This window comes from Dermacentor variabilis, chromosome 2 (genome assembly GCF_050947875.1).
Source record: "Dermacentor variabilis isolate Ectoservices chromosome 2, ASM5094787v1, whole genome shotgun sequence".
NCBI classification, from domain to species: Eukaryota; Metazoa; Arthropoda; class Arachnida; order Ixodida; family Ixodidae; genus Dermacentor; species Dermacentor variabilis.
The window spans coordinates 1,627,358-1,654,264 of record NC_134569.1 but is presented as its reverse complement, the minus strand read 5'-3'; the positions used below and the strand labels follow the sequence as shown (position 1 = coordinate 1,654,264).

Below are 26,907 nucleotides of genomic sequence, written 5' to 3'. Positions count from 1 at the left end.
TACTTCTTGAAGGGGACCCAGTATGTAACTGCTAACGAATTTAGGTCCAGAACTTGCTCCGTTACATCCGATGTATGAAAAGAATCAGTACCCGGTGCCCTGCTTTTTTCTCATCTAATTATTTGATTACATGAATGAATTATCTAGACCAATTAATTAGCCTTAATTTCCGTCCTGACTGCCTCTCTAATTCAATCATAGGCTGTTCGCGGAATATTGTGTCATCTATCGCAAAATAACTAATCTTAGTGATTTTGGTAAACAACAGGACAGCCTGGATAGCGTATTCAAATGGTGCAACAAATGGCGGATGCAGCTTGACACAACTAAATGCGAAAATATGAGCGTCTCCTTTAGCTCACCTCTTCGGATATATTCCCATATTTTATTTATAGTACTGCCCTGTCGGTTGTTAACTCCTATGAATATCTTGGCCTGTATATTACCAGGAACTTTTCATGGAATATGCATGTTCAATGTCACTATCAATGGCCAACCGAATGTTACGGTACTTGACACAACTTCTTTGCGTCAGCATCCACTTCACTAAAGCTTACTCGTCCGTCTAAAATTAGAATATGCTTGTTCCATACGGGACCCTGTTCATAACAATCTTGCCATTTCCCTTGAAAGCATTCAGAAACGCTCGGCCCGTTTTATTCTCTCAAATTATTCACTTCATTCTAGCGTCACGTCCATGAAAAATTTGGAGGACGCTTAACGTTCGCCTTTAAGAGTGGAACGCGATAGACTTCAAAGATCCCTGAATGCTTGTCACGCTTCCCAGCAACCACAGCTTTCTTGCGGTTGCGAGGATGCGAGCGCGATGGCTTTTGTGGCAAGGAACCGAGCGGACCGCGCCGCTCGGAAAAGGGATGCGCGTTTCTGCGTACCAGAATTAAGTTAAACTCCCACGCTATCATGTCGTAGTTTACAATTTTTTGTGGCGTAGTTTCCTTTCACGCGTTTAATTAGTTCAGTAACACATATGCGCCACGGTGAGGGCTTGCGTGCTTGTGGTTCGGAATTGCTTTACGTGAAGCGATGTCCGACGCCGACATCGGATTTCTTGCGACACTGGGCCCTTAACGCTATCGCGCTAAAACAACTGTAGATCTGCTGGCCTCCGGTTACTTCGCAAGTACTCTCGTCTCTGTCTTTCTCACAGAATGCAGTACTTTACCCTTCTCTTAAAGAAAATCTTTTCACCACAACCGGGTACATCTCATCTCGCATCGACCATCAACACAAAATTCAAGTGCCATCTTGTCGAACAAATTTGTACTATTTTTTTCCTTTTTGCCAAGAACCGCCAATAAATGGAACCGCCTTCCCGCCTACACAGTCTCCATCTACGATACCACTAACTTCAAGATAACCATTCAAAGTGCTTTATAGTTTGATTTTTCAGTCTTGTCCTGTACTGCAAATATTGCAAAATTTCCCCACTCCTTTCTAGTGTGCCTGCTAGGCCTCGAAGGTATCTACAATAAATAAATAAATAAATAAATAAATAAAATCAGGGTAGTGGCAAATTGTCATCTACCTGCATGAGATATACTTACATACCACTAGTATATCGTCATTTTAGTAGCATATATCACCTATGGTCCATCTCGTGAAATTGCTCATGCGTAGGAGGATTCTGTCCGCATCTATTCGCCGTTTTTTTTTCACCAGCACGCTAATCGCACGCTGGTTAATTAAACTCTCCGCTGACCAGTTAATGCTTCCCTCAGCTTTGAAAGCGAGCGCTTCTGGAAGATGGATATGCCGTACGGTTATGACTGGATATATTCGAATGTCAATACAATGTAATCAATCGTCTCATTTTTCTCTTTTCTTTTCACAGGAGCCGAAGAAGCAAACAGCCTTGAATTCGCTGCGAATGTTTGCTTCTGTATGTTTTTGTCCTTAGGCAGCCAGCTCGGCCATTGAAAAGTGAGGCATTGCGTTTTGCGTTATCGAAAAACCTTCCTGTCCTGAGTTCTTGCTTGCGGTCTTTGTAAAACTTCATGGAATGATTTGTTTATAACATTTGAATCCAATTTACCCTCTCTATTTCCCTCACTTTCTCTGTATCTTTATTACTCCGGTTTGCTTACTTGTACTTCCGTTTAGGATGTACATGTTTGTTAGCAAACTAAGCTTCTTGAGCAAAACGCTTCTTGAGCAAAAATGGCGCTGGTGCGCAGCTCGAGAGCCCACGTGATGCTATTAGGCCAATTGCGACGCGGTGTTGGCCTCGGCCAGAGCGGCATTCTTCAAAGCGTGGCAGTACTTTAGTTAAGTTTAAGGGGCTTTAGGTGGCTCTGGACGAACGCGAAGTTATACAAAAACAATGTCGCAAGAAAACAGATACTGGCAAATAGAAGTTGACGAAAGAGACCGAGCGAAAAGAGCGTCCGTGGGGCCCGATAGCCCTTATGAATTTAATGTATTTCCTTTTAGTCTGTGCTCCTCAACAGCCATATTTCCGCGCCTAATGGACAAAGTAGTTTCAGGAATCAAGTAGTACATGTGTTTACGTACTTGAACGATGTCTATGCATTTACAATTTACGAAACAGCTACAATTAGGAAGCCGAAATTGGCTGCACGGTGCGCCCGCTCTGTGCGGTTGTTGCTTCATCGCTCGGTGCGATGAAGCAACAATTGCCTTCACATCAGTGGTCTTAACAAATGTTCACATCGCGCTCCCAATATGCACACTCCTTTTTTATTCTTTAGGAAACCGGTTTGCATAGATGTTAAGGCTGTGGGTTCTGCAGTTTCACTACATAAGTTTATTTATTTATTTATTTATTTAAAATAGTTTCAAGGCCTGCTGGCATAACAGAAAGAAGTGGGGGAACATTACAAAGAAAATTGTGCAAGATACAAAGACATATTCAACATGGCGTTTCATGAACGGTGGTTTTGCAGGTGTCGTTATCCAGGATGGCTGCAACGGTGGCGGAAAGATGGTTCCAATCTTTGCTTGTACTAGGGATGAATGCATTACTACAAAGTTTTGTACGTGAAGACGGTGCACCAACTTTGAAACTGTGGTCAGAGCGGCATGATATGTAGGACGGTTGGGTGATAAGCTGTTCTTTCAACAAAGGGTTGTGGTGGTAGATTTCATGGAAGCGCGAAAGGCGGAAGCATCTACGACGGATAGAAAGTTCTGGCACGTTAAGTGTTTTCATTGAGGTATCGCTAGCCATATCGGGAGTACTTCGATAAGATGAAACACGCTGCACGATTTTGAATGGCTTCTATGCTGTTTATAAGCTGCTAAGGGGGGTATGCAAGGCTTTATTGTTCAGTTCCTTCTCTGGCGCATTATTCAGCCACAAAGCAATATGGACGCACGGAACTCCGCTGTGCTGATATTTGACGGCAATACCAGCAGCGGTGGCGTGCTGCCGCTGGTCGTATTGCTGTTTCTTTTCCCATTGCCATTTCCTCGTATTCACGCTGCTCCTCAGGAGTCCTAACAATGCGTTGCATACCCATAGCGGCGCTGTAACCACAATGAAATCAGTTGCTGCGCTGGTTCTTTTGATATGAAAAGCTACGGATGTCACTCCCCACGTCACAAGCTGCGGTCGCCGCGGCAGCTTGCGCAACAGTAATCTTTACCGGGAAACGTATAGGGGCAGCGCTACGTGCTTCGCGTTGCTAGCAGGAGTGCCTTATGATCAATTATGTGGTTTGTAAGCTTGTTTTGTTCTTGTTCTTTATCAAAATGAATGCTGTGCCCTAGGCGCCGACTACGGGGGCGGGGGCGCTCTGGGGCCCGAGCCCCCTTCAGAGTTTACCGGGGGGAGGGCTGAGCCACACCCCCCCCCACACACACATCAAGTGTCATTACTAAAGCTTTATCAACCACATCATTTGAGGTTTCTTTTGACTTTCTTCGACCTTTCCACTTGAAATTTTATTGTGGCCAATAGATTACTGCATCACTGCTGGAGCGCGAGTCCACGGCTTTTAATTCATACTTTCGCTTTATTTCTGCAAACCCTGACAATAGAAGGACAAGCGCATCAGAAGCATTAGAAGGTGGGCTCGGTTGCTGTACTATAATGCAGACAACTAACCCGTTGCTCTTCGCCACACAGGTGCTCGTGGCTATCGTCACCCGCGAGCAGCTGTCATCCCCGATAACTCCAGCTACCAACACGCCAGTGGAATGTGCGCTGCTGCCCCTCATCTATGAAACCGGCACGTGGTAACCTTGTACGCCATCTGGCGCCTACGCCATAGGAATCGACTGAGCAACCTCATCTGTGTCAGCGCCCCCATGCGACATCTGGACGCTGGATTCCCTGTGGAAATTATTGAGAGCAGCATTCCGGGCAAGTTGGTAATCCATTACTTAAATGATATTGCGCGACACTAAAAAAACGACACGGACGTGAGAGAAGACGACAGACCAAGCGCAAACTTTCAATTAAGTTTATTGTGCCACTGCGTCAGTTTTATACACGGCAGGCAGCGTAGATCGCGGATGCGCTTACAAGGAAATAAAGAGCGAATTCATGTAACATGGTTACGAGTCATGTGGTGCCGCTTCCAAGAAAATTCATTTTCTGTGAGAGCCAGAGACGGGAAGCTAGCACACGTGTCACCCAATTTTGCGATCATCTGCGCTTCAGATATTTCATGGATGAGCTGCGTGCTGCCACGGGAAACAATCGTGCATTGATCCTCAAGAGGCTTGCATCTATGATCGCGACAGTGGATCGCAAAGAAACCCCCAGAGCCGTTTTTTACATTGTTGCTGTGTTCGCGGAGCCGATCATTGAGGCCACGCCCAGTTTGTCCGATATATTTATTCCCACATGGAAGCGAAAGTTTGCGCTTGGTGTGGCGTCTTCTCTCACGTCCGCGTCGTTTTTTAGTGTCGCGCAATATTATTTAAGCCCTGTGGAAAGTCCCATCGGCACTGACACTAGGGCTCCCGCCAAGTATAAAGCTGCCGCGATTGTCGACACAGCGCTGTGGACTCGGTTGCTGTAGCACAATGCAGACAACTAACCTGTTGCTCTTCGCCACGTAGGTTGATAACAAGTATTCTCTTTTTTCAAAGAAGTCTAGCAATTATCTTCTGGTGCAGCTGCGGATCCCCCGGTGCTGTGTCGCTATTGCTGTTGAGAGTGTTTGTGCCATTCGGTCCTTGCTTCTCTTGTCAGGAGACACCGAGTCTAACCCGGGTCCCGATAGTGCTGACCTTGTACTAAAAGAGCTGCAAGAACTATCAGCCAGCCAAAAAGAAATAATCGCAGAAATGAAAGGCATTAAGGACCAACTGCTGGCAACGAATAAGATGGTATCCGATTTGACTTCCCGAGTGACAGTAGTCGAAAAACTTTGCCATGACATCATTCCGTTGCAAAATGAAATCGAAGCCCTAAAAGCTGAGGCTGCTAAAATTACTGACCTGGTCACTTGCTTGAAACGGCATATGGATGACGCGGAAAACCGATCACGTAGAAATAACCTAATATTTTATGGTGTTCCTGATACTAATTCCTCGGAAACATTCGCCCAGTCTGAAGAAGCCGTAACCCAGCTGTGCTCTAAGCACCTTAACATTAACATAGATACAAAAGAAATTGAACGAGTACATCGTCTCGGGAGGCATACCGCTGGGCGCCGTCGTCCTGTAATTGTTGAATTTACGTACATTAAGACAAAAGAGGCTGTTCTATCAAATGGCCGCAAGCTCGAAGGCACTGAACGCAGTGTCGGCGAAGATTTTTTTAAGGCTGTACGGGGGGGCGAGGGGGGGGGGAACGCCCGCAGGCAGCTTGTTGCTTTTCCGAAGGCAAAATTCGCTCGCTTTTCATTGCGCTACAAAACATTGCACATAGGTACTAAACGCTACATATTTCACGAGAGATGACAGACCGTCAAAGAAACAGCATAGCAATTGCATTACCCCACGAATATAAGAACTCGCCCTTCCATCCCACATAATAATCTCTCTTCTTCAGAAATTTTCACAAACTCACGCAGCTTTCAGCCAAAGCGTGAACACGTATCAAATCTTATATCATCATCCGCCAGTAACTTACTGAGACTAACAGACAAGTGGCTTACAAAAGAAATCAGTGACGCAGAAGTCCTGACCGATCTTCCCAACTTCGACGTTTATCGATGCGATCGGGGAGACGCACGTGGCGGAGCTGTTCTGATTGCCATGAACCAACAATTGCCGTGCATACGAGTTAACATTGACAGCCACTTGGAAACGCTGTGCTTAAATTTTCAATGTTCCCCACAAACAGTACTGCTAGGTGTTTGTTATCGACCCCCTCACCATCAACCGGACTTTTCTAATCTCTTAAAGCGAAGCTGAAGAGTCTGTCGAGTTCAATAAGACGCTCATATACGGATGCGGGAACCTCATAAACCATGTAGGTAAAATATTGGTCTTTTTTTTTTCAATTAGGAGCGACGTAATCGTCGGTTAAAATTGCGCTGTAGCTCCGCCCCCCGTCGAATGCCGCGCGGTGCTGCTGACGCTGACGATGCGAGCGGAGACCGGAAACCGCGGTGTTGTGACGTCAACTCTAGTGTTTTGTTCCTTCGCAGCCTGCGCGACCGTGCCTGACCGTGCTTGTTTCTGCGTGCGTGCCATCGTAATCTCCTTCGATCGACCCTGCATTCCTTTGTTGGTGCGTCTGCATGTACGTAGAGTGGTCTCACGTAGCCGACGGAATTCGCCGCCTTTACGACTTCGGTTACGAGTAGTGTGCGAATGGCGCACAGATGAAGGTCACTACACGTACTGTATGAACCGGAAAGCTTTTCACACGTTTAAACCGTCTTTGTAGATTGCCGACGGCTTTGGACAGCGGACAAATGCCGACGATCGCATCCCAGCTTACGTTCCACGAGTAGGCATGCAGGAACACAACACTACAGTTGTTTGACCGGAAACGAGCTCACTAGATCGGCGAAAGATCGGCGAGATCACTAGATCGCTTTGCAAAAAACGTACTCACCAAAGAGCATTTCCAACACGACGAGATCGCAAGACTTCGCTTGCGTTCGCGTCGAAAGCACTGCTCGCACCAGCATCGTTTGCTTCTTCGAGAGGCCGGCTTTTCGCAATCGGCTCGTACATGTAGGGAGTAGCGCCGAACTCCTCAGAAAAACGCAGTCTCTCTAAATTTTCCATTACAGGACCAAACTACCTGGCACCGCGCTTCATGTGTAGCGGCAGCGGTCGGTCACTAGAGTTGACGTCACGAGGCGCCCGACCAATCACAGGCGGAAACGAGACGCGCGAGCTGGGCGTGTCCGCTGCTGCACTTTTCGTCGAAATAAAATATATTTGCGCTTTCTTTCGCTCAATTTCGATACGATATTCGAATTCGGAGGGTTGAAAACCATTATGTACACATGTTAACTAATTTTTTCTGGAAAACCTTTCAGCTTCCCTTTAAACAACATATTAAATGAAATTACTTCACAGCATCCCAATGCAATTATTCTCCTTTTTGAAGACTAATTTTCCCGACATTAACTGGCACAATGACACTGCTTTACTAATAAATCAAACTGAAGCGAGGGACTTCATAGAAGTGTGTTTAAATTACAATTTAACACAGCTAGTACTGGAGCCAAGTCGTGTGTCGCGGGCATCTGCCAATATTTTAGATCTTATATTAACCAGTCATCCTGAAAGCTTAAGATCCCTTACATATCTTCGTGAGATTCGTGATCACAAAGTTATTCATGCTGCCTTCACTTTCGCTTCCCCACCCCGCGACATGCACAAGACAATTTGTTTATATGACAAAGGTAACTATGAGGCTATAAATTCTGAATTAAACGCATTCTTTTCTACCTTTGCAGATGAATTTAATAACCATTAGATTCATGATAACTGGCTGTTGTTTAATAACAAACTATGTGAACTAAAGGACCAATTTATTCCCGGGATAACCATTAGATCCAATCGACAAAAACCATGGTTTACGAAATCCTTAAAACGACTAGAAAATAAAAAAGCGCCTTTATCGCCACACTAAAGTTAAGGTAAGCTCAGTTGCGTGAGGAAATATTGCGCTGCCGAAGCTGTGTACTTAATCGGAATTTGCGATGCCTAGCGAACCTTTTTTCACTATGACCTGCCAAACAATTTACTTACTAATCCAAGAAAATTCTGGCAAGTGATAAACCCCAAAGAAGCACGTATCAATAAACTTACTAACGAGCTGGATAATTCAGTGACAGAGTTAACCTGCGCTAATATGTTCAACAACCCGTTTTCTTCAGTCTTCACTAATGAAATAGACACACTTCCAAACCCGCCAACCACAAATATACAAAGCAACATGTCAGCCATCACATTCACAGTGCATTGGCTTTTATCTATGATAGAAAATATTAAGTTGTCTTCATCGTCAGGCATCTATGACATTAACTTTAAACTACTAAAAAACACGAAACACATTTCTGCAGAGTTTTTACATTTGTTACTTTCACAGTCGCTTTCCGCAGGCACCATGAAAGACGAGTGGAAGATAGGGAAAGTTACTCCAGTCTACAAATCGGGCAACAAAAATTCTCCCCTAAATTATCGCCCGATCTCGTTGATAACCGTTCCCTACAAGATCATGAAGCATGTCATCTACTCTCATATTATGAACTTTCCAGACGCTAACAACTTCTTTCATCCTTCACAGCACGGCTTCCGCAGGGGCCGTTCTTGCGAGACCCAGCTTGCACTATTCTTTCATGATGTTCGTGATAATCCTGACCGTAACATCCAAACAGACGCCATATTTTTGGATTATGCCAAAGCTTTTGGCAAAACTGCTAATCAACGCCTATTACTAAAACTTTCTAGTTTGCATTTGCATCCTGATATCTTAAAATGGCTTGAGCAATTTTAACTAACCGCTCACAGTATCTCTCATTTATTAACCATGCTTCGAACATTACGCTCGTCACATCAGGCGTACTACAGGGGTCCGTCCTTGGCCCCCTTCTTTTCCTAATTTACATTAACGACTTACCTTTGCATGTGTACTGTCATACCCGTATGTTTGCCGATGACTGCGTTATTTACCGCGCAGTCAATACCATCACTGACCAAATAACTCTTCAATTCGACCTTAACCAGGTACAAGAATGCGGTGATGTTTGGCTGATGACACTCAACTCTAATAAATGCAGACTTGTCTCGTTTACCCGTCGTCATCACCCTCTTAGCTTTTCTTGTCGGATTGGTGACGTCACCGTGGAATCAATGGAATCCTACAAATACCTAGGTATCACTTTGACTAATGATCTAACCTGGAATGCGCATGTTACTAATGTTATTTCATCGGCTAACAAGACATTGGGCTTTCTAAGACGTCACCTTCGCCTCGCTCCATTGCATGCAAAACTGTTAGCCTATAGATCATTGGTAAGAACGAAACTCGAATATGCATCTGCCATCTGGGATCCACATCAAGCATATCTCGCCAATGCCCTCGAGGCAGTTCAAAATCGCGCCACCAGGTATATTCATTCCACATACTCTTACAACATCAGCATATCATCTTTAAAAAAAGAATCTTCCTTATCGCTTCTATCCCTTCGTCGCCGCATTGCCACCCTTTCCCTCTTCCACAGGTTCTACTATTCGACGCTCAATCGACCACCATACATTGTTCCCCCAACGCACCGGTCACGACGCATTGGCCAACCCCAGCAGGTAGCACAACCATATTCACGCACAAATACGTCTTCAGCCTCATTTTTTTACTCAGCATCTAAAGACTGGAATGGCCTTCCTCATCAAATCGCTGCCATCACCTGCTCTTCCCTATTTGTTCAAGATGTAACAACTGTTTATTTACAGAATTGAATGCATTATAACACTTGTTTGTATATGTTGTATTCCAACCTCTTATGTAATACCCCTACTACGGGGTTTTTAAGGAACTAAAATCAAATGATATCACTGCTGGCTGCCTCGCCTGTATTTTCTCACTTCAACATTGTTTTAAATTTTCACTGTAAACAATATGCACTCGTGCAATATAATTAAATATACACAAAGGAAAAAGTTTATTATATTTTTCAAAGAGATTGAGGTAGCAAATTAAAAATTATTTCTGAAGGTATGGACAGCCTATACCTAGAGAATGAATGTTGCTGCACGTTCACCACACTTCAAATTGCTTCGCGTGTTTTGTTTTGTTTTTTACCATGAATGAACCTATAGACTTCAATGACCCCTTCAGCAGTCTTTTATCAATGGTGTATGAAATGCACGTGAATGTTGTGTGTCTCAGTACTGTTTCTCTTTCCATTAAGCAATGCTAACGGCTGATGAAAAAAATATTTTTAATAATTTACATTTATTAAAGATGGAGACATCGTCAGTTGCTTGCAAAGGTCATAATTATATACAGGGTGTCCTAATTAACTATCATGCACCAAGATTTCAAAAAAGAGCAATCCGTTACTCGAATAAAACCTAATGCATATTGTTTACAGTACGGTGGAGTAGCTGCCAGTAATTTTTTCGTTACTGAGATTTAACTAAGTAATTGTGATTAATTGTCTAACTCGAGACATACTATCCTAATTAGCAGAGTGTCAATGAGGCATTTGAAAGCAGAGCCAAGGGGCATCTAATAGCGGTATTGTCAACGGCGTACTAATGGCGTACTAATTTCTGCCGACTGATAAGTAAACCTCGCGGACTATGGAGAATACCACGTGACTACGCTCCCACCGGATAATAAAGTAGCGCCCTCGGACAGGCTACCTGTGAGTTATCCAGAGCGAAATAAAGGACATGAAGAAAAACATCGTGATCGAGCTGGTGCCTTATCTGCCGCGCCCCGGCCGAAGTAACATGCCGCATCTGGCGTTAGATGGAAATAACCTGTGATAGCTGTTGCTTTAGCGTAGATAAAGTACGCGGATTTTTCTTCCCACAAAACCTATATCACCACAAAAGCGAGCTCTCAACTTGAGTGCAAAGGTGCGTTTTTTTCGTCCCAGTCACCACTACGATCATCATCATCATCATCATCATCATCAGCCTGGTTACGCCCACTGCAGGGCAAAGGCCTCTCCCATACTTCTCCAACTACCCCGGTCATGTACTAATTGTGGCCATGTTGTCCCTGCAAACTTCTTAATCTCATCCGCCCACCTAACTTTCTGCCGCCCTCTACTACGCTTCCCTTCCCTTGGAATTGGCTTCATCTATATGTATGAACGCAACCTCCTATATGAACACAACAATCCAGTCACCATGTGTTTCTCTAATGAGCAGAACGTAAACATGATTCTTGCCTTGGGGGTTCTACAAATGGCCACAAGAGAAAGCCGTAAATATATATATCACTCATGGAAGTGTGGTAGTAGACGAAACGCATCGACTATCATAATAAATTATGAAAACCTGAGACAAACCAGTAGCTTAAAGAAACAGCGGCGTAGGATTTCATCTTTGAGTTCTAGCCTACGAACGGATCTTCTAGCATTTATGGCCTCAAACCCTCATGCTAGCTTGCGTGACGTGGCCGCCCAGGTACCAATTTCCAAGTCGTCAGTTTGGAGGATTCTAAACCACGGCCTTTCACCCGTACCACCTTAACCAGCACCAATGCTTGCAAGATAGGGACCTGCAGAGTCGTCTTGATTTCTCAAATTGGCTCCTTACAAGATCTGATGAGTCACCGGACTATTATAGCAACATCATGTGCACAGATGAAGCCAATTTTCTTTCAGAAACGTCCAGGCAAATTTGCATAATGCACGGTACTACAGGGACTCCAATCTACGCTGGATAAAGTACAATCGACACCAGTATGAATGATCGTTGAATGTGTGGTGCAGAATTTACACCGGTGCTATAATAGGTATCATCTTCCTCCATCACACAGTGACATGACAGCGTTGCGTGAACGAAATCCTTGAAGGAGTGTGGGATTCGTTTCTCAGCGAAGTCCCGCTGTCACGTCTTCCACTTCTGAGGCATCAGCAGGGTGGGGCTCCAGCACACCGCAGCAGCCGAGCACGAAACTGGCTGGATGCGACTTTTCATGCGCAATAGATTGGAAGGCATGGGCCTATAAATTGGCCGGCTAGGCCACCTGGCCTCTCTCCACTCGGTTTCTTCCTTTAGGGTTATGTGAAAGATCGTGCTTACATGATCGATACGGACGTCATATTATAGTTAAAGGCGAGGATGCATGCCGAAGAATTACGGTGTCGGTCATCAAGAAAGCCACTGGACATGTGATAAAGCGGACTCAGTGCTGCGCAGCTGCAAAAGGAGACCTCTTCGAACACATCCTCTAGGCTGGTGTTGAAAGGAGCTTACAAATTCATAGATAGTAAGGGCACACTGAAACCTGATGGTGTATGTGTGTGTGCGTGCGTGTGTGTGTGCGTGTGCGTGTGTGTGCGTGCGTGTGCGTGTGCGTGTGCGTGTGCGTGTGCGTGTGTGTGTGTGCGTGTGCGTGTGTGTGTGTGTGTGTGTGTGTGTGTGTGTGTGTGTGTGTGTGTGTGTGTGTGTGTGTGTGTGTTGGCATCCTGATTGCCACTTCGGCTCATTTCGAATTGGTATATTTACTTTCTTGAACGCATCGGTTTTGCCTTTTCTCTACATGTTGGTCGCTCCCCGGTCTGTTAAATGGCTTTTATTTTTTGACACGAACCTGTTTTTCCAGCCCGTATGCACTTTTATAAAGAATAAAACGCTCACATTAATTTGGCTTTGGTCCGAAGCAAGTTTCTGGCGCGAAATATAGCTTCGCGCGCACTCTTTCGGTGCCGTGCGAGCAAAGACGGGATTTCGAAACATTCTACGCCTATTACATTGCTGTTCGTATTTCTTGCGTGTTCAGAACGGCGCTCCAGCCGCGTTATCAAGGAGCTTTTGTTATCATTGTGATCAGCCGGCCTTGAGAGAGGGATAATAACTGTGTCGTAGAGATGAAGGAATAGCTGCGAAGCCGCGAAACCTGGGGCCGAATCTTAAAACGGTTCGGAATACGAACCATTCACTTTGCCGCTTACGTCACTAAATATGCCACTCCCAAGCCGGTGGTGGAAGAAGGGGAGGACGCGACCAATGAGATGAGAGATGAGACCTAATGAACCTGTTCCCTTCCGAACCGTTATAAGATTCGGCCACTGATGTCGGTGTTCCTTCCGTACCATTATCAAGGTGATGCGCGACAGGCAATGCGCTTGCTTTGAATCAGCTTATTCGAGGGCGCTGCTTTATCATGCGGGGGGGAGCGCACTCACGTGGTATTTTTCATACTTCGTGAGGTTTCTTTGCCAGTCGGAAAAAATTGTACGCAATTAGTACGTCGCTGAAAACACCGCAGTTAGATGTCATTTTGGGGCGCCTACAAATGCCTCATTGACACTTTGAAAATTAGGACAGTAGTTCCCGAGTTAGATAATTGCAACTGCCGAAATAAATCTCAGTGAAGAAAGAATTACTGGTGGCTGTTCCACTATACAGGAAACAATTTGTACTACGTGCGGCGCCTACGTGCTGTCTCGTGTCCCTTCTTCGTGGGTTGTTTTATTCGGCGCCGTCTTTGTAATCATGCTTAACCAACTAGCCCACCAACACATGCTCAATTTGTACTAACTTTTCTTCGAGTAACGCAACTGCTATTTTTTTTAAGTCTTGGTGCATGACAGTTGGGGAACACTGTATAACTCACTCAGCCACCGAAATGAGGCCAAGCCGGATTCACTCGAAATCAGAATCAGCAGCAGTCACGCGCAGCGGCGTTTATACTCGGAGTCACAAAAAAAAAGGGAGAGAGAGAGGCTACAGTTTCACCGGAACGGCGAAGGATTATTAGTGATAGCCAAGTATACGACAACTACAAGAGGGAAATTACACCTCCAAGAGGACTCGGGCTGTGAAATGGAACTGTCTCTTAATATGAGGTCTTGCATATACTCATAAAACGCCATCACTTCTGCGCTCAATTCTTCGAGGTCACATGAAGTTTCTTCAAGTGCAAGAAATGTATATATATATATATATATATATATATATATATATATATATATATATATATATATATATATATATATATATATATATATAGCCAGAAATTTTGATCGCGGGGGCGGGGCGGGGGAGGTCACGTTGCAACTTGACCTCCTCATTAAGAGGCAGTTTTATCTCGGATGCTCCTATCTAAATACATATAGAAGGTGAACTGGTATTTCTCGCCAACAACTGCGCAAAATTTGATGAGGTTTGGTGCATGTAAAAGAAAAACTTAAATTCTACTGTCTTCTTGTTTCGAATTTTTCATTTAGGTTGTCAATCTTTTATTAAAAATTGGCACAAATCTCACCATTTTCAGAAAACGAAACTACCACGTTTAACTCTAACTCAACAATGAAAAATATTATCACAATTCTGTGAATTGCATCTAATAGTACATCTACAGCGGACAAAATTGATATGTTACAAATGAATCTCAAACAATTTAGCATTATTGAAATATGGCTTTTGCAGAACCCTTGCACACCACGATATAAATTGACATACCGAATTTGTCCGCTTTGATTCTCATAATACATACCGTTTGAAGAGCCGCGATATCTGTTTTTGATGTAGAGCTTTTAGTTTGCAAACGTCGTGCTTCTATTTTTTTCGCACTTTAAAATTTTTCAGAACATCTTAAACAAAATTGAGGCCCTAAATCGAACTTCCGCTTCCAACAGATACTAGAAGTTAACTTTCTCCAATTCAACAAATTCCATTAAAAGTAATCCGGGGGTTATCTCAGAAAAGCGTTTCTGCGTTTTACATGTATTTGAATAGGCGCATCGGAGTTGCGCCCGAGCTAAAGCTTCTTCTTAAACAATTTGTCTAGGGATCAAATACATAAATAATAAGTGCATTGCCATTGCCAAAGATGCTGCAAACGAATTCTTGAACGCTGCGCACTGTCAAAACAAATAATATATGTATTTTTTAATAAGAAGATATACTCGTATGCGCCAGAAATTGCGCTGAAAATAACTGATATCAATGCTTGCATGTTTTTTGTCTATTTAATAAGTAAAGAAAATATCACACGATCCTTAGAACTATATCAGTTCGAAACCAGCAAAGCAGCGCGTGCCACTGATATGAAAAATGTAAAGGCCATGAAATGAATAAGTTGAGGACAAATATGTTAATGAAACATTGTCATTCAACAACCTTGTTTATATTTTTGTACATATGCAACGGCCACTGAAAAATCTCGATGGCGCTGTCATTAATTCCAATGTATTACGCAGGAGCAGCTGTCACCGGTCGTGATTCGTGAGTAATTAATTGCCCCGTAATTGTTGTCCCAACAGATAGAAGTTATATAAAGCCGTTCTGCAAAATATACGAGGGCGAGTCAAATGAAAGTGTGCCAATGCAAATCTATGACAAACGGGGTTCTTAATTTAAATGTAGTCTCCATGAGCATTTAGAGATTTATCCCATTGACTGACGAGTCGGGTGATTCCCGTCTCATTAAACTATTTAGGTTGCTGCTTCAACAAATCTGCAACGTACTCTTTAACATCATCGTCCGACACGAATCTGTCTCCCTTAAGCTGTTTTTTCATTTGCCCCAAAATGCGGAAGTCGCAAGGCGACAGGTCTTAGCTGTATGGCGGATGTTGCAGCGTTTCCCAATTGAACAGGGGTTTTACGTGTCAGAACCACTTTCTCATTATGAGGCACGCTGTAGTGGAGGACTACGGAAGTTTCGACCACCTGGGGTTCTTTAACGTGCACCGAAATCTAAGTAAACGGGTGTTTTCGCATTTCGCCCCCATCTAAATGCGGCCGTCGTGACCGGGATTCGATTCCGCGACCTCGTACTCAGCAGCCCAACACTATAGCCAGGTCGTGGAACAAGATGACCCCATTCGTCACTTTTCCACGTCGTTTGTTGCTGATTGCGAAACGCAGCCGATCCGGCATTTCACAATATCGGAAACGATTGATAACCTCTCCTGCTTTAGAAAATTCTGTCAGTAATGGCCCCTGACGATCGAAGAAGGATAGTAAACAACACCACTCCAGTGGAAATGACGGCCTTTGCTTCCTTGGGGGACGGTGAATTCGAATGTTTCCACTGTAAGCTTTGCCGTCGTGTTTCAGGCTCATAGTAGTAGCACCATGGTTCGTCCCCGATTACAATTACAGACAAGAAGTCGTCACCCTCATTGTGATACCAGATCATATGAGTCAAGGCAGCACAGAACCTTCTTCTGGCCGAGGTTCAAAATCTTGGGCATCCATTGCGCACACAAGAGCCGATGACCGAAATGTTCATGAATTATGGTGTGAACCGAACCGCGACTGATGTTCACACGCTCTGCCAGTTCATCGATGTTTATCCTCCGTTCTTGTCTCATCGGCTCATCAACTTTTGCACTTGTGTTGGGTGTGATTGCACGATGGCTTTCGCCCGGTCTTGGATCGTCTTTCCAACTTTCACGTCCTTTTTCAACCGCTCGCTCCAATGTTTCACAGTGGCCCATGAAATGCAATGTTCAACGTACACGGCAGTGATGCGGCGAATAATTTCCTTTGGGGAAACACCTTCAGCTGTCAAAACATTCACGGCACCCCGCTGCTCAACTTCTCAAGTGTCCATTATGTCACGGAATCATGTTCAATCCAGTGTGTGAGAGCATTAAAGAACATTTACCCTCACATCTGCGTGTCACTTTTTTAAAAGAAAGATGCCTGTGAGCTACGCAGATGCCTCGCAGATAATGAACCGAACCATCATTGCGCGGGGTCGGTAAGCTCACTTTCATTTAACTCGCCCTCGTTCATTAGAAATGCGAAGATACAATGGAATATACAAATGCTTGATAAAGGGCAAAAATTGACACTGGAAATAAAGTTCACTGCATGCATACACAAAACCTTGCAACAAGGTAGTTAAATATACGTATAAGTCTCCAATATCTCTACGTATCAAAGAAAAAGTCACTGGATATAATGCGTCAAACAAGGCAAATAAACATGTAGCGCAATCACAGATTCACAGAATCATAGATCCCACCCACATTCCATCCACTCCATCCGATGTATCGCTTGCGACAAAAGGCGGCGCGCTATCTCCCCGCTTTTCTCCTTTGCGCACGCAAGACTGAGCCACCATCGTCGGCTCACCCATTCCACCCCCCCCCCCTATTCTTTCACTCGCACATACAGCATGCGGCGCGCGGTCACGACGTTATTGCTCTGAGACTTCATACAAAACTCGAGGGCGACGGCGACAGCAGGAATGCGCCGGGATTCTTCATATAATTGCTATCACAATAATATAATAATAGTATCCGGCAACAGAAGCGTGCCGTGGCCGATTACTTTCCGCAAAAGAATTAAGTAACAAACTGTCACCATGCGACAATTCGCTGCGCCGCAACAATTCATCCAGTGTTCTACTGAGTGCCATATTTTGTGTCGCTATTCTCCCTTTTTACGCAAAGTTGTTTCCTTTGCCAAGTGACAAGGAGTAGCCGGTGCCACCATAAAGGCGCCAACCTCTGCTAATATTCATTTAAATAAAAAAAATGTATGTTTTTTTTTTCCTTTTGTGGAGCGTGGGCACCAAAATGAAAAAAGAAACGTGAAGGAAAGTATGTTGGCCACAATGCAATACCTACTTTGGGCACCTTTTGTGGCTACCGAATGAATATCGAAGAAAACGTGAGACGCTTGGTCCACCGAGAACCATACGCATAGTGCTCGGTATTTTACACCAGCGAGACAAGGCTTCCCGGAGAGATTGCGCTCAAGCGAACACGGTGTAATCTGTCAAGTCTTCACAGTGATAGCGGTGGGCGACCATTGTTTCTTTTTCTCGTGTGCTTAGCCAGAAGGCGTCCAAAACTCTGCCAGGCTAAAACTCACTCGGCCAGAGAAAACCACACGCGCACCGAAGTACGCCGCGTGGTAGTTTCGGGGCAACACAAGAAAAACGCATGCGCTCTGGCTGGCTCTGGCAGCCCGCGGTAAGGTAGTCATAATAAAAAAATTTAGGAGGCTCAATGTGTCCTCACGAATAAAAGTCAAAGTAGAAAAAATAAATAAGAACGTAGTTACCCGGTCTGGCTTTAGTGTCCTGACAAGGATGCTTTGGCGTAGGTGAAAAAATATCTTGATATTTTTTATGTGACATCACGGCACAAATCAACCACCACAACGCTTCGTCTCATCGTATCTCGCAGTGTGTTGTGTCAACTTGTCTGATAGTGCGTTGATTTCGCTTGTCTCGTCGTATGTTCCGATCTAAGACTTTAGAAAAGTCGATGCACCTTTGGGGTCAAATGTTTGTAACAACATTAAGTCCACAAAGTTCCGGAATTGAAAATCTAAAGCACGACTTTGCAAATATCAATGCACCTTTCGCATCAAAAGTTTATTAGAAATTTATACCCATAAAGTGTCAGAATTCCGATCCAAGCGCTCCCTGGATTCCGCGGCCTCAGCGAGCCAGCCCGCCACTCCTTTGGAACTTTGTTATCGGGTGGAGCTCCTTGCGCTACGTTATGTGGCTCCCGGTGCGTGGGGGTTGCCGCCAAATCCAGTCCGATTTCGCAATGTTCGCGCTGAAATATTTTTTTCGAGCGTGAAAATGACAGTCTAGACAAAATCGAGCATGATTTCCGGCGCCGGGGGTTGTTTTGGCCGGCGGCGCATGGACAGCACGAAAAAATTTCGGGGGTGGGGGGGCTGAAGCTCCATAAGCACCCCCCCCCAGGCTACGCCCCTGATATATATATATATATATATATATATATATATATATATACATACATTGACACGTGTACCTCCTTATCTTTATCGGGCGACCACTTCTTACCACGTAACAAATGTTATCGCATAGCGCAGGACGCACCTGCATGTAAAAGAAGTTTCTGGAATGTTATCGATGGTTCCGTTCACTGTCTTTCACCGCAACTTGTGTAATCTGATTGCATGTATGCGCGGCGCGAATAGTGTGGAACTTTGTGGAAGACACGCGGGTCCCAGCGATTACTCTGGAACATTCGGCGACTGATGTATAAAAGCCGACGCGCTTGACCCGCTGATCAGATTTTCGACGATGGCCGACCGTGTTCGCCGTTATCGTTGTAATATAAGTGTAGCCTGTTGTGTGGGCACAGGTTCGCCCAGTAAAAGTTAGTTTTGTCGTTCACAGTATTGCTACTGTGTTCTTCAACGTCACCGCTACCACCACGTGACAATACATAAGTATATATATATATATATATATATATATATGTGAAAAATTAATTTGGAAAACTGAAAACTCTGCACCTATATATGCTGTGCTGTATGTTGTATGCGTGATACAAAAGAATGTATGCACTTTTCGCATCAATCGCTGAAGGTTTCTTTCTTTTTTTTCGTGAGGACGATGACGTGAAAAATCCCGACCATCAGGCGGCTAACAGCTTCCTTGTAATATGGTGTCGGTTTTCTTCACACCTTGACTCTGGTTTTATTGTGTTGCGACAATACGATCACGTTGTCGCGACAGTGCACAACGAAACACTGCCAAAGGCGTGACTTGAAAAGTTAACTCTTTAGTGGGCGAACTTGTGCGCATAAAAAACAAGTAGCACTCATGGCACAACAAAGCGGCGAGCACGGTCGTCGGTGGTAGAAACCTGATGTACGTGTCAAGCGTGTTGGCTATTTATGCAAGAGTCATCGTGCATTCGAGCGTAACCGCCGGCGCTCGAATGCGTTCTACAATGTGCAACATCATGTCACGCATGCAGTCTGATTACTCAAGTAATATTGCGCAACAAAAGAACGACACGGACGTAAGAGAAGGCACACCAAGCGCAAACTTTGAACTAAGTTTTTTTGTACTACTGAATTGGTTTTATACATGTGAAACAGTCTAGATTGCGCATGCGTTTAAATGAAAATGAACTGCGCATTCCTGTAACATATTTACCAGTCATGTGATGCCGCCTCCCAAAAACTTAGTTCTTTTTCTGTGAGAGCCAATGAAGGGGCGCTAACACACTTATCACCCAATTTTGCAATCATCTGCGCTTCAGTTATTTCACGGATGAGCTGCGTCCAGCCAAGGGACACAATCGTGTATTTGTCCTCGATAGGTTTGCATCCATGATCGCGACAAGCAATCGACAATAACCCAGCGGTGCCATTTTTTACATTGTTTCAATTTTCTTTTTCAATTCAGTTTATTTTTCATTGATAATAATTTGTACAAAGGAACTGTTGGGCCTGTAGCCAAAGGCTAGTGTAGGCCCATAGTCATATATGTAGTAGCAGCTACAATGTCATGCGCATATCTAGTTTTTAATGATACAACCTAATACAACTAGGTGGATACATACAATTAAAACCATTAAATTCAATTTCAATGCAATTTCAATGCGTGCAACAAAACTATTGTTGAAGTTCCTGCAGGACACCAAGCTCGACGAACGGCTCTAGCGAGGCAACTGTATCATGTACATAAGCAATCACCACTTCTCTTATCATCATCATCCATCCCAATGCTTTCACTCCCCTTCCCTCTTCGCCAGTGTAGAGTAGCACACTAGAGCGCACTAGCTCAGGTCGACCTTTCTGTCTTTCCTATCAATAAATTCTACTTCTTCTTCATTAAAAAATAAAAACAGCACATATCAATCAATGGTAATAAAACAGAACTGTGAGGAGAATACATGCACATACACAAAAAAAAACCGAAATAGCATGTTATACGTAGAAGTAACATATTTGCAAGGGTCTGTGCTGAAATGTTTGCTGCGTTCGAGGAGCCGTTCATTGAGGCAACGCTCTTTGCCCGATATATTGCTTCCGCATAAAAGGGGGAGGTTGTAAACCACCCGGTGGACACACTCGACCAACTTTTTGCGCTTATGCTTTCTGCACTTATCGGGCGTATGACCCGCGAGCCAACAAGCCACTTCTGCCATATACGTTTGCACATTCTAAGCTTGTTTAGCGGGCCATTATGAGTTTGTGCTTAAAGAATTCCCCCAGCAAGTCTTGCTGGCATGTAGTGGACGTAAGTTTTGAAAAGCAAAGTCGACGTTTGTCTTTGGCTGGATGTCCTAGGGCATTGCAGGTGTCTGTCGCGGAACGCATTTTAAGAGAAGCGCGATCCAGCACGCAGAAGTCAGTTGCCGATGCCCCTCCCGGAAAACGCCCTAAAGTAAGTGTTATACCTTACATGCACGGGATATCCCATAACTTGAAGAAGATGGCCCTAAGGGCAAATGTAAGAGTTGTTTTTTTTCTGCTCCCATCAAGCTCAGCAAGCTTTGCAGGTTGACGGATCCAAATGCCGTCCAGTCCGCTAAGTGCAGAAAGTATAAGCGCAAAAAGTTCGTCGAGTGTGTACAACCTCTCGCTTTCATGCGAGAAGCAACATATCGGGCAAACTGGGCGTTGCCTCAATGAACGGCTCCGCGAACACAGCAACAACGTAAGAAATGGCACCGGTGGGTTCTTGGCGATTCATTGTCACGATAATGGATGCAAACCTATCTAGGACGAATGCAGGATTGTGTCCCTTGACAGGACGCAGCTCATCCGTGAAATAACTGAAGCGCAGATGATTGCAAAATTGGGTGATAAGTGTGTTAGCTTCGCTTCACTGGCTCTCACAGAAAAAGAACAGTTTCTTGGAGGCGGCATTAAATGACTCGTAACTATGTTATACGAATGCGCAGTTCATTTTCATGAAAGCGCATGTGCAGTGTACACTGCTTCAGATGTATAAAAGCGATTTAGTGGTACAAAAAACTTAATTGGAAGTTTGCGCTTGGCTTTTTCTGTTACGTCCGTGTCGTTTCCTTTTCTTTTTTTTTAGCGCAATGTTACTTGAATATTACGCTAGAACGTTTCACGCTAGAACGGTATCTAGCGAGGCGACTCTAGCCGTGCTATTGGAGGAACTAGAGGGCAGCAAATAACAATATAATAGGGCTCAGTGAAGTTAGGAGGACAGAAGAAGCATATACAGTTCTAAAAAGCGGGCACGCCCTCTGCTACCGGGGCTCAGCGGAGACGAGAACAAGGAGTCGAATTGCTAATTAATACGGATATAGTTGGTAATATACAGGAATTCTATAGCAATAACGAGAGGGTGGCAGGCCTTGTTGTGAAAGTTAATAAGAAGTACAAATTAAAGGTAGTACAGGTCTTCGCCCCTACATCCAGCCATGATGACCAGGAAATCTAAATCTTCTATGAAGACGTGGAATTGGCGATGGGTAAAGTCAAAACAAAATACACTATACTGATGGGCGACTTCAATGCCAAGGTAGGCAAGAAGCAGGCTGGAGACAAGTGAGTGGGAGAATATGGCATAGGCTCTAGGAATAGCAGGGGAGAGTTATTAGGAGAGTTTGCAGGAAACTATAATATGCGGCTAATGAATACCTTCTTCCGCAAGCGGGATAGCCAAAAGTGGACGTGGAGATGCCCGAATGGAGAGACTACAAATGAAATAAACTTTATATTCTGCGCGAACCCTGGCATCATACAGGATGCGGATGTTCTCGGCAAGGCGCCCTGCAGTGACCATAGGATTGTAAGAACTCGAATTAGCCTAGGCTTGAGGAGGGAACGAAAGAAACTGGTACATAAGAAACCGATCAATGAGCTAGTGGTAAGAGGGAAAATAGAGGACTTCCGGATGAAGCTATAGAACAGGTATTCGGCTTTAATTCAAAAAGAGGACGTTAGTGTTGAAGCAATGAACGACAATCTTATGGGCAGCATTAAGGAGCATGGAATAGAAGTCAGTGCAGAAGTCGACGTACATGGCTAGCATGTCGGCGAAGGTGTTGTTCAGGTGCTCCGTGAGACCATTCGTCTGCGGGTGGTAGGCAGTTGTCCTACTGTGGCTTGTCTGGCTGTATTGCAGAATGGCTTGGGTGAGCTCTGCTGTAAAAGCCGTTCCTCTGACGGTGATGAGGACTTCTGGGGCACCGTGTCGCAGGAGGATGTTCTCAACGAAAAGTTTCGCCACTTCGGCTGCGCTGACTTTTGGTAGAGCCCTACTCTCGGCGAAGCGGGTGAGATAGTCCGTCGCCACAACGATCCACTTATTCCCGGATGTTGACGTCGGAAACGGCCCCAACAAATCCATCCCAATCTGCTGTCATGGTGGGCGAGGAGGTTCGATCGGCTGTGGTAATTAATCCTGCTGGCTTTGTCGGTGGTGTCTTTTGTCGCTGACAGTCGCGGCATGTCTTGACGTAACGGGCGACTTTGGCGGTCAGACGTGGCCAGTAATACCTTTCCTGTATCCTCGACAGCGTCCGGGAGAATCCGAGGTGCCCAGCGGTTGGATCGTCGTGTAGGGCGTTCAATACTTCTGAACGCATCGCTGACGGTACAACAAGAAGGTAGCTGGCGCGGACTGGTGAGAAGTTCTTCACGAGCAGGTTGTTTTGTAGCGTGAACGAAGACAACCCGCCCTTAAATGTCCGAGGTACTACGCCGGTGTTCCCTTCCAAATACTCGACGAGGCCTTTTAGCTCCGGATCTGCTCACTGCTGTTTAGTGAAGTCTTCCGGGCTTATTATTCCAAAGAAGGCGTCGTCGTCCTCGTCGCCTTGCGGCGGGGGATCGATGGAGGCGCGTGATAAGCAGTCGGCGTCAGAGTGTTTTCTTCCGGACTTGTATATTACGGTGACGTCATATTCTTGCAGTCCGAGGTTCCGCCGCGCGAGCCGTCCTGAAGGGTCCTTTAAGTTAGCTAGACAACACAACGCGTGATGGTCGCTGACGACTTTGAATGGTCTGCCATAGAGGGAAGGGCGGAATTTTGCTGTAGCCGAAATGATGGCGAGGCATTCCTTTTCAGTCGTAGAATAATTGCCTTCCGCTTTTGACAGCGACCGGCTAGCATATCACCCGTTCAAATCCGTCCTACGTCTGGACTCGGACCGCACCGAGGCCTAGGCTACTGGCGTCAGTGTAGATTTCGGTATCGGCGTTCTCGTCGCGTTGTGCAAGTACCGGCGGCGACTGCATGCGTCGTTTGAGTTATTGAAATGCATCGGCCTACGGCGTTTCCCACTTGAACTCGACATCACGTTTGTTTAGATGCGTTAGCGGCTCCACGATGCGTGAAAAGTCCTTGACAAAGCGGCTGTAATAGGCACACATGCCAAGGAATCTACGCACTGCCTTTTGGTCGATGGGCTGCGAGAACTTTGCGATGGTAGCTGTCTTCTGCTGGTCGGGGCGGACTCCATATTTGCTGATTACGTCGCCTAGAAACAGTAGTTCGCCGTAAGCGAAGCGGCACTTTTCCGACTTCAGAGTAAGCCCTGATGACCTGATGGCCTCTAGTACTGTCGCAAGCCGCTTAAGGTGATCGTCGAAATTTTCGGCGAAAACGACGACGTCATCCAAGTAAACAAGGCAGGTCTTCCACTTTAATCCTTCTAGAACCATGTCCATCCCGCACTGGAACGTAGCAGGCACCGCGCACAGTCCAAATGGCATAACCTTGAACTCATAGAAGCCGTATGGCGTGATGAAGGCGGTCATTTCGCGATCGCATTCGTCGACTTCTATTTGCCAGTAGCCAAACTTCAGGTCCATTGATGAGAAGTATTTAGCGTTGCAGAGCCGATCCAATGCGTCGTCTATCCGTGTGAGGTGGTATACGTCCCTCTTCGTGATCTTGTTCAGTCGACGATAATCGACGCAGAAACGTAAGGTTCCGTCCTTTTTCTTCACTGCACCCCGCACCTCCACCAGATGTCACGTGGTGGTGACTTTGAAGAACACAGTAGCAATACTGTGAAGGACAAAACTAAGTGTTATTGGGCGAACCAGTGCCTACAAAAACAGGCTACACTTGTAGCACAACGATAGCGGCGAACACGGTCGCGATCGTCGAAAATCTGATCAAGGGTCAAGCGCGTCGACTTTTATACATCAATCGTCCAATGTTCCAGACTAATCGCTGAGACCCGCGCGCTTTCCAGAAAGTTCTACATTATTCGCGTCGCGCACACATGCAATCAGATTACAGAAGGTTCGGTCACAGACAGTGGATGGAACCATCGATAACATTCCAGAAACTTCCCACACATGCAAGCGCGTCCTACGCTGTGCGATAACATTTGTTAGGCGGTGAAACGTGTCGTCCGATGAAAAGTACACGAGTCAATATATTGCTTGACATTGGATATAGCTTCCGCTTTTGTTACTTCCGATTCACCACTCATTCCTTCATGCAATACTATATTTCCCGATTTTCTTTGTGTGATAAATTAGGGCGCCCATATGTCGTATTGTTGCAACACGCAATCGCAAAACTCTGTAATTTGCCGGCATCGTCCGCTAGCAGCACTATGCCATCCTTATGTATAAGCCCAGAACACCTTGTTGTCCTAGTTCCCCGGTAGTTACGGGATAGGAATAATCAAAACGTTATTTACAATTTTCCAGTCGTCGTTCTACTTTATTAGTACAAACTGCAAACAACATTGCAGTTAGAGGCGTTAAAACAGCGCAACACGACGGAGGACCAGACAAAGTCAGACACATAGCCAGCGCTTTAGCAGATAGAGGGCACCCCTACCTCCGCCCTTGGTAACTTTGGGCTACTTCTGTGCATCTCCCATGCTAGCTGTTGCGAACGTGCATCGGGGAGACATCTAAACGATGAAAGCCTTGTACTCGTTGAGGACAAGACTCGGTGCCGACTCGGTGCGGAAGACCGACGAAACTAATGTCAGAGAAAATCACCCTATGCAGTGGGAACATCTTGAAAGTCGGTGAGTCTGAGTGAGCCTGCGTCGGTCCGGAGTGAGTCCGGCTGATCCTGCTTTTGCTGTGTCTAAGCCATAATGAGCTGCGCTACATCTGTTTTCTAGTGCATGAGTTTGAGTGAGCAGAATATTTTGCGAGTCTGTGTACGTGAAGTTTATTAACGCGATAGCGCTTTAGGCCCCGTGTCGCAAAAAATCTGGTGTCGTCGTCGAACGTTGTTTTGCGAAAAATAATTGGGAACCACAACCAAGCAGGCCCTGAGCATGCCGCAGAGGCGTTAATGAACTAGCTGAATTCCTCAAAGTAAAATGCACTAGAAAAATCGCAAAGTACAACCTAAACGCAAACTACAGACATAATAGTGCCAGAGTTCCGTTTGAGTGTACTAGAAGAAAATAATTGTCTTACGCGGAAACTCAATCACAAGCCCCTTTTCCAGCGTATCTACCATTCGTGGAGAAGCGCGGCCCGCTCTGTTCCAGCAACACCACGATCGGGTTCGCCTCCGCGCATCCAGAAGAAAGCTGCGGTTACCCGGAAGCGTGACATGCAGTCAGGGATCTTTGAATGCTATCGCGTTCCACTGTTACAGGCGAAGCTTAAGCGTCGTCCAAATTTCTTTCCCAATTGCGGTCAGAACTACTCACATCAAGTTGGTCGATGATGGTGCCGAGCTGGGAGTAAGCGATGAACTCGTTGGCGAAGGTCTTAATACCAATCAGTTCTCCCACCGTACCGCTGTCCTTCCATGGAACGCCCATAGCCAGTGCCAGAGGGGTGAACAGCTTCGCCAAAATCCACTGCGCAAACGTGTAAAGAGCGCAAAGGCAACGGCAATATCCACCGAGATGCCTTTCAATTCTTCTAAGTGTGCACGAAGGAAACAATTGTCATACGTTAGCTGTGTCTGGTTGCGTTTTATTAATGCGAGAGCATTATATGCTCCATTAAGCGGAAATCCGTCATAGTCGGCGGCGTGACCGAATGATGGCATCAAAAATAGCCGATGCCGCAAAAGAGTCAGTAAGAACACGTCAGAAATGCTCGGATATATAGCTGTCAAATTTCTCATGGAGGTTCTTGTAAACAAAGTAAACTAAT

General features: G+C 45.2%; 1 protein-coding gene across 1 annotated transcript in view; it reads right to left on the bottom strand.

Annotated features, from left to right (window-relative positions):
* LOC142570245 (putative transporter YutK) overlaps positions 1-26,907 on the bottom strand; it is a 518,716-nt gene that overhangs the window by 1,656 nt on the left and 490,153 nt on the right. Inside the window, exon 9 of the mRNA XM_075678647.1 lies at positions 26,454-26,606. Coding sequence (XP_075534762.1) covers positions 26,454-26,606 — 153 coding nt within the window. The remainder of the gene's footprint in view (positions 1-26,453; positions 26,607-26,907) is intronic.